The 16,410-nt window shown below is 34.5% G+C and overlaps 1 protein-coding gene across 3 annotated transcripts; it reads left to right on the forward strand.

Moving 5' to 3' along the window:
* Positions 1 to 4,766: 4,766 nt before the first annotated feature.
* Positions 4,767 to 8,382, forward strand: LOC142531520 (B3 domain-containing transcription factor ABI3-like). Of its 3 annotated transcripts, none has more exons than XM_075637677.1 (6): positions 4,769 to 6,961; positions 7,038 to 7,133; positions 7,280 to 7,377; positions 7,463 to 7,509; positions 7,584 to 7,660; positions 8,037 to 8,382. In XM_075637677.1, exons 1-6 carry the CDS (start codon positions 5,279 to 5,281, stop codon positions 8,157 to 8,159), a joined length of 2,124 nt encoding a protein of 707 aa, XP_075493792.1. In that variant the 5' UTR covers positions 4,769 to 5,278; the 3' UTR covers positions 8,160 to 8,382. The 3 variants fall into 3 exon arrangements, with proteins under 3 accessions (XP_075493793.1, XP_075493792.1, XP_075493791.1); XM_075637676.1 differs by having other exon boundaries at positions 4,771 to 6,961; positions 7,277 to 7,377; XM_075637678.1 differs by lacking the exon at positions 7,584 to 7,660 and having other exon boundaries at positions 4,767 to 6,961; positions 7,277 to 7,377.
* The last annotated feature ends 8,028 nt before the right edge of the window (positions 8,383 to 16,410 follow it).

A 16,410-nucleotide genomic window follows, 5' to 3' on the forward strand; every position in this document is an offset into this window, starting at 1 on the left:
TTCTTAGACGTAAACTCGAGCCAAATTCAGAACTTAACCGATTCGTTTTAAAACTTTGACCGGGGTCCCGGTTTTAACCCAAATCGAACTGAAACTTAACCAAAAATTTCCCAACTTTTTACCACACCTTATAAACTCTTAAAAGACCTTAATTTCCCCAAAACCAGCCCTTCAGGCCTTCGAACAAACATTGCACAACAGCTGGAAAAATCCAGCAGAACACTCCTCAACCCTAATCGAGACAATGACACGTGATCACCCCCCCTTACACCAAAGCTGATGGTTCCAGCCACGAACCAACCTACTAGGGACCAAGACCAGACCCTAATGGACCTACCAGAACCAAGCCACCGGCCACATGCACGCTCCTAACAGCTAGGAACCGAGAATCAACAACAAGCCTCCTACCGAGACCAACGCGGCTCTACCTGGCCCGATCGATTGTCCCGTCACTCCAACTTGGTTCGAGCCATTCCAGACCCCAACTCAGACCCACCAGGGTCTGGTCCAGGGCTGGAGAAGGCCCTCACACAGTTGGTGTAGCAGGAAAACATGGATCGAACCCCCTCACATCTCACACCCGATCGGCCCCCACCCCTTTTACATCAAAACTCGACCGAGCTGCACACACCAGACTTAAACCTTAACAAACACGATCTGAGCAGCCCCTTGCACCAAAACCAGAAAACGTGAGTACCAATCAAAGGATAGCATGAACACATGAAAACCGAACACATATTTCAAGTACAGGACATGATCGAAAGTTTTGCATGCATAAATACATATATGTCAGTAACATAACGTGAATTATGCGAGAAAGATGTTACAAAGTGTGCCTTAGATGATTGATGAACAAGAACGAGGCGAGGGAGACGCCGGAATGATTTTTCCTTTGAAGAAGTGGTGTGGCCGATGAAACCTTCAGCTGGGGGGCTGGAAAATGGTGAAAACGAGGGAGGGAATTCTGAATGGGGTGTCGGCTGGTTTTGGGTACAATTAGGTTTAGTTTAGGGTTAATTACTTAATATTTAAATGATTAATAATTCAATTAATGGGCCCTAATTTGAAAATTTAAATTTAAAAAGGATTTTAATCCCAACAAGATTAAAATTAGGTCCATTAAATCTAAACACACTCCCGAAAAATATTTCGTGTTGAAAAGTTTTTGAAAATATTAGTCGAACTCTTAAAAAGTCTCCCGATTCGATAAAATTTACGTACCGTTAAAAATAAAATTTTGCGGGTAAAAAAACCCAATAAAATCACACTTTCAAAAAATACACTTAAACACATCTTAAAATAATTAATAAAAATTATTTATGTAATAAAATAATTTTTCTGAAAATTCCCCGGTCTTCGTTCCTCGTTCGAGCGTGAAATGCATCTAGAAACCTTAATGCATGAACTTTTAAAATTTCATGGATTAAATCATATCATGCATGAATAATGCATAAAATGCATAAAAATAATTAAACACATAAATTAAAAAATAGAATACTGGATTACATGCATTCAGGTTACGTAAATTAAATTCCTGAACTTTACATTTAGAGATCCATTTATGTACTCAAACAGGCATCAAGGAGATAGAACCTCATATTCGACAACACTGTCAAAGTGTTTGATTTTGTCAAGAATCCTGAGGAACCTTGTGTATACAAGAAGGTTCGTGGGAGTATAGTGACATTTCTGGTACTTTACGTTGATGACATACTACTCATTGGGAATGATGTAGGGATTTCACAGTCAATTAAAGTATGGTTAGCTGGTAAATTCTCCATGAAGGATACGGGTGAAGAATCATATGCATTAAAAATACAGATATATAAGGATAGATAAAAGAGGATGATAGGGCTCACCCAATCCACATATGTTGATACCATATTGAGGAGATTCTCTGTGGAGAAGTCCAAGAGAAGATATCTCTCAATGTCTCATGGTCTGACTCTATCCAAGTCTATGTGCCCTAAGACTGATGAAGAGATAGAAACCATGAGCTGCATTCCGAACTCATATATCCCGATCGAATATGCATTCATTGGTACATCGAGAGTTACATATGAATTCGATAACAATGTGATTTATCTTTGAGTACTAATAGTAACATGATATGTGCAACTAGGAAACACATTTTTCTAAAGCTTTTTGGTAAGAATAATTATAATTTATAGTAATTAATATGACGATGAATACTTTTTGAGTAGCTATTGCCTACAATTTTTAGTTAAATAATGATTTTATTATTAAAAATAATTTTATTTCATTCATTTTTATATCTTTTGTTACTAAATATTAGAATACAATAAAACTATCATTCTATTCTCATCTTACTAAATTTTCAAAATTGATTTCATTGATTATTTCATTTTAATATATAATCATGACCTAAAAATCTAAATTAATATCTTTTAAGTTTTAAACTCCACAATACCCTTTAATAAGCATCCATTCTCTCACATTGAATCCCTCACTTAGTTTTTTTTCCCTTTCGGATGATTTTTTATATTTTCCTAGTGATGATGATGTGTCCTTTATTACGTAAACACTCCAAAGAAGAAAATGATTAAAATTAAAAGTAAATTGCCAACAAAGTCATTAGGAAAAATACAAATCAATATTGACAATCTAACAAACCAGGAATCTCTGAGATATAAACATGTGATGAAAATTAGTAGTTTTCCCTTAAAATCAAGAAACAGTGTGATAAAAAAAATATTTACAATAATATAATTTTACTTTTTTATCGCTTAGAATTAATTTATGATGAATAATAAATTATTTTTTGTGTGTCGCCCACATGATATCTTCAGAGGATTCATTGGTATATCATCAATGAATTTATTTATAAAATTATTAAAAAGTAAATTTAAATGGAACTACTATCAGTTTTCGTTATTTTTAATTTAAGATTATTACGTGGAAAATAATTTGAATTAATTATTACGTGCAATATTCTCCCTCGTATCGTCACCATTTATATTGCTATATCATAAAAGAACAAACGAAGACACTAATTTATACATATTTCATAATTGTTAATGCATATGTTATTCATACATATCTTAATATATTCAAAATATATGTAACTGTGATAAATATACATATATATATATATATATATATGTATGTTAGAATACGACATCATATGAATATATGTGTTATATCATGGTATTTGTTCGTACACGTATTCTCAGTTCCAATTGTATTGTTACGTAATACTAATATGGTAAACTGTGATAAATATACATATACGTATGTATCATCATGGTCTAGTTATTTAGTGTATGTACAGTACGGTTTCATTAAAATATAGTAGCAATTTGAGTTTCTTGACACTCACAATAACAAAAATATTGCAAGAATGTTACCATCCTAAAAACTGAATTCATCAACTGCAAAAATCAATTTTCCAACCTTGGAATTAAGGTCTAACCTGAAGTGAAGGGCTGGCTGTAAGAATCAATGGAGGGAGAAGAAGAAGAACGTTTATGGTGAGGGTGAAGGAAAAAACAGGAAAGTTTTGCTTAATGAAAAGTTTAATACAAAAAATTTAAAACAAAGTCTTAATGTACAATTTAATTATAACGAGGAACTAGACGATGTTGTTTACCCAAAAAATAATGACATTTACGTATCATCGTTTAAAAGGAGGAAAAAAATCACAATAATCCTACAATTTAGCTGTCGTTAGGTATGATGTATTTTATGATAAAAAAGAAAGTATTATGTATTTTATTTTTACATCAGTCCAAACTTATTCTGAGATAGATAAATTATATTTTAATGCATATGATGTTTGTAAAATTGTATAGTTTCTTTTTATTTGATTTAATTTTTTTTATATGATATGATCGTTAAATTTTAGATAAGATTCAAAAAAAAATATAGATTTGAGTATCCATAAATTTACGATAACAAAATATTTTTCTCGAATAACGAGTATTAAATAAAATAAAAGTAAATCTGATATTGAAATAAAAAGGATGACAATGACATTAAAAATTTGGACAAAAACTTGTGTGAGACGGTCTAACGGATCGTATTTTGTGAGAGGAATCTCTTATTTGGGTCATCCATGAAAAAAAAATTACTTTTTATTATGAATATCGGTAAGATTGATCCGTCTCACAGATAAAGATTCGTGAGACCGTCTCACAAAAAACCTTCTCTAAAATTTGTTTGTAGTGTGAACAAAGTTTGATAATCTTGCAATTAAGAAAAATTAAAGTAACTTTACCTGAATTAGATGAAACGATTTTACGCTTCCTAAAAATATTATTTCAACCACAAAACTTTATATTCCGTATTTGTTTTGAAATAAAGTTCAAAAAGGCCAATGAAATTATGTCATGAATGAGCCAAAGTTTTCACCGAGAACCAAAATTCAAAATCAAAATGAATAAAAAAAAATGACATTTGCTAAAGCTAAAGATACAAATTATTTTATTTTATATAAAAAAAGAAAGAAACTCGTTAATATGCTTCTTCTGGAAAAGTCCTTTGACATCATATCACGAATTCCAAAGCTATTGGTTCTTTCTCTACCTTATCTTCTATTTAAAAATTTAAAACCCCATTACACGCAATTAAACATTTTTTTTAAATTAATTTCATTTTTGATTATTATTTTTAATATATATATATATTTTTTTCCAAAATTAAATTGGTAAATTATACAATACATACAGACACAAGGCACCGATGAAATTTGGTAAAATACAAAAAGAAACCATTTGAACTTATCGGCAAAGAAACAAACGGAACGATTTTTTGAAAAGAGAAAAGAAAAGCATTGGGGGGAAGCCATTAAATGAAGAATTGAAGAGCTTGAAAAATTCCGCAGAACCGAACAAAGTGAGCATTTAACAATGGTGGTTGAGTTTCACCGAACATTTTAGGGTTTCATTTCTTTATGGTTGACCCGGCCCGGTTTATGATACCATTGTCGCTTATATATAATAATCAAATATTTTCTTTTTTTTAAAAAAAAAAATCTAATGCTATAATAAATGTGGGCTTGGTGAAGAGGTCGCTTTCTTTGGATTTTGGATTTTCGATTTTCTATAAAGTGCAGTACTGGGACTGGAATATATTTTCAGTGGTGGAGACCTTTGATGTATTTGTTGTTGTTGTGGATGCAAGTTGCAAGATTTGAAGCAAGATCATTTATATCTTCCCTTAATTAGATACAAATTGCTGTTATTTCCTTATATGTACTAAGTTTGTTCTACTGTCTCCTTTCTTTTTCTGTAAATTCATTGTCCTGAATCAAGAATCAATGGTTGAGGGAGGAGGAGGAGGAGGAGCGCCTCTTGCTGAGCACGATCGGCACTCTTCTGACCGAAATGGTGGGGCGGAAGTTGTGGATATGGAGGCGGAGGTTGGGGAAATCTCTGGTGGTGGTGGTGGTGGTGCTATGCAAGTGGAGGAAGAGGGGATGGTGATGGGGAGGAGAGATTTTTGGTTTGAAAGGGAACAAGAAAACACCCTTCTAGACATGAACGACGCTTCTGTTTTGTTCGGTGATTTCCCCTCTCTACCGGAGTTGCCTTGCATGTCTTCGTCTTCGTCGTCTTCCACCGCCCCATCGGCGGCGCAGACAATAGCGGCGACGCCCTCGTCTTCCTCCGCCGCTTCCTCGTCGCCCGAGGCCTCGTGGGCACCGCCCAAGAGGAGGAGGGACCAGACTGAAGCGGGTTACGCCGTCGTGTCATCCTCCACCACCGGAACTGATATTGCGCCTCGGCTGTCTGATCTTGACAGTATGCTCGACTCCGATTGCGTCGATATGATGGAGGATTTGGGGTACATGGATTTGATTGACGGCAATGACATATGGGACCCATCTTCACTGTTCGATAACCAAGAAATCATTCCAGGCCAAGAGGCGCCGCCGCCGCAGAAAACCCAATGCCAAGAAGAGAACGATGGGTTCAGTTTCCTACGAGGGAACAAGGAGCTCTCCATGATTTTTCTCGATTGGTTGAAGCAAAACAAAGATCGCATCTCCGCAGAGGATGTGAGGAAAATAAAACTCAACCGATCCACCATTGAGAATGCTTCAAAGCGATTGGGTAGAACTAAAGAAGGCATGAAACGTCTTCTGAAATTGATTCTTGAATGGGTGGAGCACTACCAGCTTCAAAAGAATGGAGGCCGCCGCCCTCAATCTCAGTTTCAGTGTCAAGAAAACCCCGTTGTTAATCCAACCCGTATCTCTAACTCCAATTTCAGTTACACTAATGTCGTCTCTCCTGATAACTCTAACCCACATTGCTTTCCCACGACTCCGTGTATGATTCCTGTACCAACCCCTCATGTTCTTGAATCTCCCACCCTGGTGGCAACGCCGCCAGGTCTTCCTCCTCTGGCAGTTGGGTACTGCAATATCGGTGGTGCAACTTATTCGAACCCGCCACTTCCAGTCCCCTCTGCATACCAACATCATCAGCAAGTGATGAATATTATGCCTTGTACACCATCCTCAGAATACCAGATGATGAACAATGATCAAGCCTGGACTCCAACCCCTTATACCATGTCCATGTCACCACAGTTTAGCCATTCTACGGATAATAGTCATCCTGTTTCATCGTATCAGCAAGTTTTCGTTGGGAATCCATATCAGACTTCTGCTCCAAATGGGGAGACATTGGTTAGGTCAGGCTGTTCTGCTACTAAAGAGGCTCGAAAGAACAGAATGGCTCGGCAAAAACGGCTCTACTCAAACCATCACCGACACAGTAATCATAAAAATCAAATAGATTGTTCACATCCTGTGGGTGATCCAGTTAGTTCTCCGGAAGACTGGATGTATTCGCCTGTTGTTGATCTTACATCGACTCCTCCGCCAGAGAGCGTGCCAATTCCATCGGTTGATGCCTCCGAAGATCAAGTTAATGGAGGCTCGATGCAACTGCAGGATTTTCGAGGGGAATCATATTCACATCAACGCCAAAATGTACTTGGTTTTTGTCTGAATTTTGAATTCAGAGTTTAAACTATAATTAACATTTCTGTTCGATTTTTGTCTGCAGGGTTGTTTGAAGACGGAGAGGAACTTGAAGTTTTTGATGCAGAAAGTCTTGAAGCAAAGTGATGTTGGTAATCTAGGACGGATTGTGTTGCCAAAAGTAATTTTCCTGTCTTAGCTAAATCTTGCTGTGATTGCATTAAATTAGTTGCAATTAGGATTTTCATAAAATTACATATAAGAAAGAACCTATTAGATTGTGTCTATCAAGTTGAATTAATTAGCAATATCCATTGCCATCAGAAGGAAGCTGAAAACCATCTCCCTGAACTCGAGACCAGGGACGGAGTCACAATTGCCATGGAAGATATTGGAGCTTCTCGGGTCTGGAATATGCGATATAGGTACAGCTGCATTTATATTTTCATAGCAATCACATGTTTACGACTTGGAACTTTATTGAATTTGATTATGTCTTGGGTGTTTCAGGTTTTGGCCAAACAACAAGAGTAGAATGTACCTTCTTGAGAACACTGGTAGTATATGGCGTTATGGCAAACTTATCGTAATAAATATAACGTTTTTATTAATCACGTGGTCGGTTTTTTAGGAGATTTTGTGAAGGTAAATGGACTTCAAGAAGGAGATTTTATAGTGATCTACCTAGACACAAAATGTGGCAAATATGTAAGATTTCCTTTTCCACGACCTTTTCTCATGTATCCGCAAACCTAAGAAATTTCAAGAAGGCGTGAAAGACGATGCTATATGTTCGGGCGAAACGTTATGTACATAAAATCTCTTTAAATGATCACCTTCTCAACCGCCCGCCCCTACTAGTGTGTTCTTTGGTTTGAAATTGTGTTTGTAGTGTGGCTTATTGTTGGTCTAAGAAGATACAAATCTTTTGCTCTTTACTTTTTGTATATCATTTGTTACGCCAATTGAAATCTTCATTACATGTCCCATAATCTAGAAGGTATAATATTGCAAAATGATTTAAGTTCCATAGGGTATTCAGCCAACCTTGTTTTGAAAAAACTTGTTTGGTTCATGCAAACAGATGATTAGAGGAGTAAAAGTGCGCCAACCCGAAGCCAAGTCGGATGCCTGGAAACAGACAGGAAGAAGAAATGCCCGGAACTTATCACGCCCTCGTATCCGCCCTTCCTCGGATGAGCTGTGACATGAAACATTGAAAGAAAGTTTTTGAAGGGAAACTGTGGACAATAAAATTATATCATTTCTATGTTTGTCTGCCTTAACTGACTCAAGAATTGTGTTGTGACTTAGGAGGAATCCGTTGAAGTTGTAATCATTTTGGGCGGTCTTTAGTTATGACTAATGTATTTGTAGGATGATATACAAACTATATTCAACCAAAAATTTATCAAATTTAGTACTTTATTGATTTTTATTTTCTTATGGTTCATCTCTTTGGGAGTATTTCAAGTATTCGTGATGAATTTGGACTTGGATTATTTCATGCATTTTTCTCGCGTATTAATGTTAAATATTGTCTTTGCTCTTCATGCAAATTGATGTATCTAAAAAAAAAAAAAAGATCGGTCATGTGCTCTTATAATTATCTAGAACACTTCACTAAATTAGGATTGAGCCGGCTAATTATTTAATTTAATTATGTGTTGAGTCTATAATTAAGGCCATTATGCCGAATATGGATCCATTAGATAGAGTCAAAAATTTATGTGAGACGATTTTACAGGTCGTATTTTGTGAGACGAATCTCTTATTTGGATCATCTATGAAAAAATATTACTTTTTATTCTCAGAGTATTACTTTTTATTGTGAATATCAGTAGGGTTGACTCGTCTCATAAATAAAGATTCGTGAGACCATCTCACAAGAGACCTACTCATAGATACAAGATGACATTGGAAGTTCTCGTTTTGGCTATTCAAGCTCTTTTATACTTGCAGTCTCTACGTACGGGTGGTGATTTGAGCGTTGTCGGCACTCTCTGATGCCTTTTATTTATGGCGGACGACAATCCACCATTTTTTCTTTGGGTTTATCGGAGCGGCGGCTGCACATCCGAATCCAACATTTCAATGATCATCTGAATTTTTATAATTAAGATAACCATTTCATTTAGCTACATCACAAATCAAAATGGTAAATGATGATGTCAACCTTGTAAAATAAGATTGCATTTGTGATTATTAAGGTACTTGGATATGATGTGAAATAGTTTTAGTAAAATAACAATATGTTTGGTATAATTAAATAAGTTTGATATTTAAATTATATTGTAGTATAGTTTTCTCGCACTCAAAGTGCGGCGGAAGTTTTAAAATTTTGTTTTCACGTTCGAAATGCTCATTGGGCGTTGTATGAATTTAAATATTTATAGGGTGTTTAGAATTATTACTTTTGTATTTAACACTGGCTCCAAAATATTTCGGATTTTAAGCGGAGATAACCCTTCTTGTATATCATTTCGAACGGATCCCTCTCATTTGATAGTCAAATTAAGTCCATGGTCGGATACTTTGTTCTTTATTTAGATCACACTAGAGATCTCGAACATTTTCTGCGTTGAGAATAGGATGCTCGAATTTTAGAAATCCGGAAGTAGTTTAGCGGCAACGGGGCGAGGACGATGGAAGCTCTCGTCATAAAATATCTTTTTTTTTTCCTTTCGAGATGACCGAAAGTTTTGAGGGAGAAAAGGAGTGTGTCCTTAAGACTCTTAATTTTAGTTAATTAAATTCTCATGTGATTATATAATGTAATAATCAATTTTTGATAATGCATTATATATTTATATACACATCTTTATATCTCCATATAAAGTATATACACATATATATTTTTTAAAATTAAATAATCATTGTTTAATTTCCTTGACTAACTTGTTAGTTAGTTAATTCTCCACCTTTCTAGAATCTTTTATGTGAATTTCGTATAGTATTAGTAGTTACTACTACTAATACTATTATTTAATTTATTAAATTCTAAATTCACTAAATAAATAATTATGAACTCATTATAACGCGATCGACGATCTGACATCGGCAATATATCTAAGATATAAATCTTATTCGTATAATGAAAATTCAAAATTTCCACTTATTCATTTTTTGCAGCTGTCAGTTTTTTCGAAAAATATGTAGTTCCACTCTTCGTACTCAATTAGCAGCTAAGCTAACTTCTATTTTTCATATAATATGTAATCAATATATAAACTCCTTTATAAGTATTTTGTTTGATCTCCATCAAACTACAGTCGTCAAATTCAACTCCTTGAACTTGATCATCTCAACGGGAACAAAAAATCCAATACTTGTATGATTCTCAATGGTTCAGAGATACAGCTAGTTGTGTGTTCACATCTCCATATGATTCAAAATAACATTTATTCTTATACATGCTTACCTTAATTAGTTTCATTCTTTTCATTAACACCTTGATCAAGAATGTCAGAACTCATTTCTGATTGCACCCATCAGATAATGGCAAGAGCGTCTAGTAGCATCATCCCATGATCTCTTAAGTATCACTGATAGTGCCTGGAAAAACCTTATGTTATGGTTAGCATATTGTACGGTCTCTTCAACTCATATATCCGGATCGAATCTGCAACCATTGATATATCAAGAGTTGTATATGAATTCGATAACAATGTGAAGTATCTTTGAGAAATAATAGTGGTATGATATGTGCAACCGAGGAAATACCTTTCCAAAATACATATGCCTTACTCTGACCAGAGATTCCTTGCACTATTAACTCATCAGAGCACATAGGTTATCTTCACCCGTAGGCAAATGCCTAACTACAATATATTTGCTCCTACGTATTTTGAAAATATACCCAACCTCGCCACCTGATGAAGCTTAATGGAGTTGGTAAATGGATCAAAGTGCATGCTAGTACGTAGAGCATCTACGTTGTCCCGGGTCAAAGAAATAATGACGTACAACCATAATAGAGGACTATTACATTCGATAAGTGATAAGAACTTGGACAGTCCTAGGGTTGTTCAATGCATCATCAAATGATCATCCATCTGTATGAATGGACATCTCCATGTTCTTAACAATAAAACATGACGTTTACATAATAGATAATAGTCTAAAAAACAAACGACCTTTATCCTTATTTTAGGTCCCTAATTCGACTATGAACATGTTTAGAATATATGATACATTTCCTAATGAGTTTTATGATGTTACGTGGAGAGGCAGACCTTATGTTACATATTATATATTCAATAATTTTATTTATGCACTTTTCATGGATATACAGATAAAGTAAATATCATAATTGGATAAAACCGTAAAATATTATCTCTAACAATCTTCCACTTGCTCTATAGCCAACTACCCATAGATCTTAAATTCATTGCTTCACGATGCTTTTCGAACAATGGTCCTGGTTGGGGCTTCGTTAATGGATCAACAACGTTATCTGCAGAGGCATCTCTCTCGACTGATATGTCTCTTATTCTCACAATCTCCCGTATTATGTGGAATTTTCTATATATTTGAATTGCTGATGAGACCTCAATTTCTTTGATTGCACAACAGCACCGGTGTTGTTGTAGTATACCGAGACTAGATCAACTAATTGAGGAATGACACCAAACTCTTGAATGAAATTTCTCATCCAAACCCCTTCCTTTGCTGCAGCCGATGCAACTATGTATTCGCCCTCAGTGGTTGAATCTGTTGTGGTGTCTTAATCAGAACTCCTCCAAGAGATAGTACCATCATTGACCTTGAATAAAAATCTAGATGTTGTTTCTAATCATCCACATTTGATTGGAAGCTAGAATCAGTATAGCCTTCAAATTTTAATTCTTCACTCCCGTAAACTAAGTACAAAATCTTAGTTCTTTTCAAGTACTTAAGAATGTCCTTCACGGTTTTTTAATGCAATGGACTGAGATTCGATTGATATCTTCCCTCAACATTCAGTGCAAATGCAATATCAGGTTGAATAGATATCATACAATGCATTATACTGCCTATAGCAGACGCATATGGAATGCAACTCATGGTTTCTATCTCTTCATCAGTCTTAGGGCACATAGACTTGGGTAGAGTCACACCATGACACATTGGGAGATATCCTATATTAGACACCTCTATAGAGAATCTTCTCAGTATGGTATCAATATAAGTGGATTGGGTGAGCCCTAGCATCATCTTCGATCTAATACATAGAAGGCTTCACCCATATGCTTCATGAATAATTTACTAGCTAATCATAATTTAGTTGATTGCAACATCCCTACTTCATTCTCAATAAGTAGTATGTCATCAACATAAAGTAATAGGAATCTCATTGCACTCTACCAACCTTCTTATATACATAAGGTTCCTCAGAATTCTTAACAAAATTAAACTCTTTGATAGTATTATCTGAAACGTCTGCTTATTCGTTTGCTTAAAAAGTACTAGAATTTTTTTTTTAACTTCACTTAGTATCGGCTGAACCATAAAATATTTTTGACATCATTTTAAAAATAAACATCCAACTGCCATTTAAAAATCCAAAGGAAATATTTTAAAGCATAAAATCGCCAAACATTTTACCAACCAAAAAACATTATTTGAAAAGTATAGCCCATACTATAACCTCTCAAAAACCACTCACAAGTAAAACATCGAAAAAATATCTTTAACATAACTCAAAATCATAAATCATAACTAGTGCGGAAAACTAGCGTTGGTCCTCGGGTTATGTGCACCTTCAGTCCAGTCAGATCAACCATCAAAAACTCCATTATCATATTCATAATCAATACCACCTGCATCAATCACACCTAGTGAGTCTAAAGACTCAACACGTCATATTCTTGATAACGAATAATATGTAATACAGTTAACATATAACAGTGAAAAATACTTGTACTTAAAATATCATTTTCATGAAGATGCATAAACATAAACATTTTCGTAAACAATTTCATGATGCATAAAACCTTTAAATAAAAACATTTTCATAATCTTATGCGTAAACATTTTCATATAAACATAAACATATTCATATTCGTATCCATATTCATATCAACATATTCATATCATCATATTCATATTCATGTTCATATTCGTGTTTGTTGAATTCAGATCATGATTGTGACTCGTATTCTTAAACGTATTGGGCGATGGATCCATTTACATGTAACCACAGTACTGGGCGGCGGGGGACACCAGCAACACTCTCACCGGTCAACTGGGCCCTGGCCTACGTATTAACATATCATGGCATTGGAAATACGATCGACGGGGCTCCCTCTGGGACCTTTTCCCATAAATGGGCTCCCTCTGGGGCCTTCTTCCCTCACGACATCTCCAATCATATTCATCATATTCGTATTCGTATCAACAGAAACACGATCGTCGGGCTCTCACTGGGACCATAACCCTCACGATATTTCAAACATATTGTAGTAGTCACAATCCATTCACGTCCTTCAACAAGTTATCATCACTTAATAAAAACATGCATATAATATCATTTTTATTTTGAAACCAAGCATGCAACATGTCTTTTAAATGTCCATATTTAAATCATAAAAATCATAGACATTTAAAAATCATCACTTAACATAATAAAAATCATAAACATCCATGAACATTTTTAAAATAAACATTTTTACATCATAAATGTTTAAAATAAACATTTAAATTATAAAAATTTAAAATAAATGTTTTCGCATATTATCATAAATCAATAAACATATCCTCTTAAAAATCCATAAACATTTAAAATTGACATATTAACGTATAAACATTCATAATCATTGAAAATAATCATATTAGCATATAAAATAGCATTAAGGACACTGCCATGACGTTTACTAATTTTTAGTTGTAAAAAGACCGTTTTATCCCTGGACGTAAAATTTCACATTTTTGATTTTTTCTTAATTCCATTGACTCTAACATGTCCCAAATAATTATTTAAACTCACACGAATTTTCTCATATTTTTATTTAGCATAAATCAAGTACTTTTAATTTATTCTTTAAATATGACGTATTAATGTGTTTTAATCCCGAATTAAACCAAACCTTAATATAAAATTCCCAAATTTAAAACTTAGACTTCTAATAATTATTTGAGCTTAAATATAATTTTTCATAATTTTATTAAGCTTAAATCTAGGTGTTTTTCTATTCGTTTTTAAACTTATACGTACTTCCTAGTTTTGACTCGTATGGACTTGAAACTTAACCAAACTTTACCAAACTTGAACCAAAGCTTAATAACACCTAACTAACCCATATCCGACCAAATTCCAGCCCATTAAGTCCCTTGAATATGCCTAGAAAGCTACTGAATTTTTCTGCACAAGAGTCCTAGTCCTAATATGATTCGAACCTAGGCTAGCTTCGCCTCTAGCCCTTAACCACCATGTCCAGCCTCTACCCATCCCTCCTATACAGCCCACTTAAGTCTACTAGACCCTCTCTAACCGCAGCTAGCAGCCGTGACCCTCAAAGACTCCTAGTCGAAGAGTCCTTTCCCTTAAGGAGTCTATTTTCGTTTTTATTCCTTCCCTATTTTTTTCAGCCCTTAAACATACACCTAGGGACCCTTAAACATGTGAAAAAACATCCCTTCAAGTACTCCTACCATGGCAGCCCCTTTGTACATCATTATGAGGAGTTTTAAAATATGAAAACACTAGTTTTGTGCATGTATAGCCATAAAAACGAAAATATAAAAGTTGTATCATGTTTTTCATGCAATCATGTATCAAACAAATAATATGGTGTGAAAGATGAGAAAAAGGAGATTAAGGCGTGCCTTTGCGTTTTAAACGCACGATTATCCGTTGACGATTGCGAAGAACGGCGACGAACGACCTTGGCTTGAACTCCCTTAAAGCTTTTGAATTTTTCTATCAACCTTGAGGTGTGTGTCGTGTAGAGTATGAGAGATTTTTGGTGAGAATTCAGATTGTAGGCGTTGGGATTATGGTGATAATGGGGAGGGTTTAACATATTTTATAGTTAATTAATCACTAATTAGGCTTAGGCCCATTAAGTAGGCAATTTAGGCCATTAGTGGTTAATTAGAATTTTAAAAATAGTTTTGTTTAAATAATTTTGTGAGTTTATTAGCCGGGTTGCCCATAAATTCGTATTTTTGTTGAAAATCCAACGCCAATAAAAATTACGTCCCGGCGTATAAAATCACCTCAAAACCCCATATTTTTAAAAATAAGAAAAAGCATCCCCTCAATTTAAATAATTAAAAATAATTATTTAATAAAAGCATTTTTCTATTTTCAGTCATCGGTCTCCGTTCCTCGATCGCAACTCGAATAACCTTTAAAAATATATTTTAATGCAATCATGTAGAAAAATATATTTTAAACATGTAAATATGCACAACATAATTAATTAATGCAATTAAAACATTTAATTAAAATACAGGAGAATTTAATAATTGCATGCATGTGGTTTTCGTGGACTTTTAAATTTTCGGGGCGCTATATTATCAAATATGAGGTTCCAGTTTCTAGGTGTTTGTTTGAGTCAATAGATGGATCTCTGACGTTTGCATACTTTATACTCACTTCCTACTGATGTGAATTCTTCAAGTTGAGACATTAAAATCTCTTTCTTAAAATCACCATTAAGGAATGCTGTTTGCATATCCATTTGTCATATTTCATAATCATATCATGCTATTATGAATAACAATATCATGATGGACTTGAACATTGCGAATGGAGAAAATATTTCCTCAAAGTCAACACATTTCCTTTGAGTATATTTTTTTGTTATCAATCTTACTTTGAAGGTCATTACCTTCTCATCCGCCCCAAGTTTCTTTTTGTAAATCTATCATATGTCAAATAGATCTACTAAGGACCATACTTGATTCAAATACATGGAGTTTATCTCGAACTACATGACTTCAATCTATTTAGATGAATTGGCATCAAACAATGCTTCTTTGAAGTTTCTTGGATCACATACATGGATGAGCTCTTCTTTTCTTCTACAAGAAGCATGCTCATCCTCTTAGGCAGCCTTGAGACCCTTTCGGTTCTCATAGGGGCTTGTGTTTCTTCAACTGGCTGTTGGAATGTGGGTTCTACTATTTTAGAAGTGGGTGGTTATCGAATGTTTTCGAGTTCTATCATCCCTTCTTTTCTATCCGGTAGAAACTCATTCTATAAGAATGTGAAATTCCTTTAAAAAACACTTTTGTCTCATTGAGATAATAGAAATAATATGCAACATAATTCTTTAGATATCACACAAAGTAGCACAAATTGGCTCTCTTATCCATTTTTTTTTTACTTTCTACTTTACATAAGCAGGACATCCCCATATTCTTAAGAAAGAAAATTTGGGTGGCTTTCCCATCTATATCTCATATGATTTTTTATTCATTATCTTTGAATGGACTTGGTTCCACAACTTTGCCGTTGTTTCAAGCGCAAA

Source organism: Primulina tabacum, chromosome 17, assembly GCF_025594145.1.
Source record: "Primulina tabacum isolate GXHZ01 chromosome 17, ASM2559414v2, whole genome shotgun sequence".
Taxonomy (NCBI): Eukaryota; Viridiplantae; Streptophyta; class Magnoliopsida; order Lamiales; family Gesneriaceae; genus Primulina; species Primulina tabacum.

What these genes read in the sequence shown, in the direction of transcription:
- LOC142531520 (XM_075637676.1), top strand. Translation starts at nt 5,279, where the DNA reads ATGGTTGAGGGAGGAGGAGGAGGAGGAGCGCCTCTTGCTGAGCACGAT. An exon ending in GTCTGGAATATGCGATATAG is followed by an intron (nt 7,378 to 7,462) that starts GTACAGCTGCAT and finishes TGGGTGTTTCAG; the next exon opens with GTTTTGGCCAAACAACAAGA. An exon ending in ACACAAAATGTGGCAAATAT is followed by an intron (nt 7,661 to 8,036) that starts GTAAGATTTCCT and finishes TCATGCAAACAG; the next exon opens with ATGATTAGAGGAGTAAAAGT.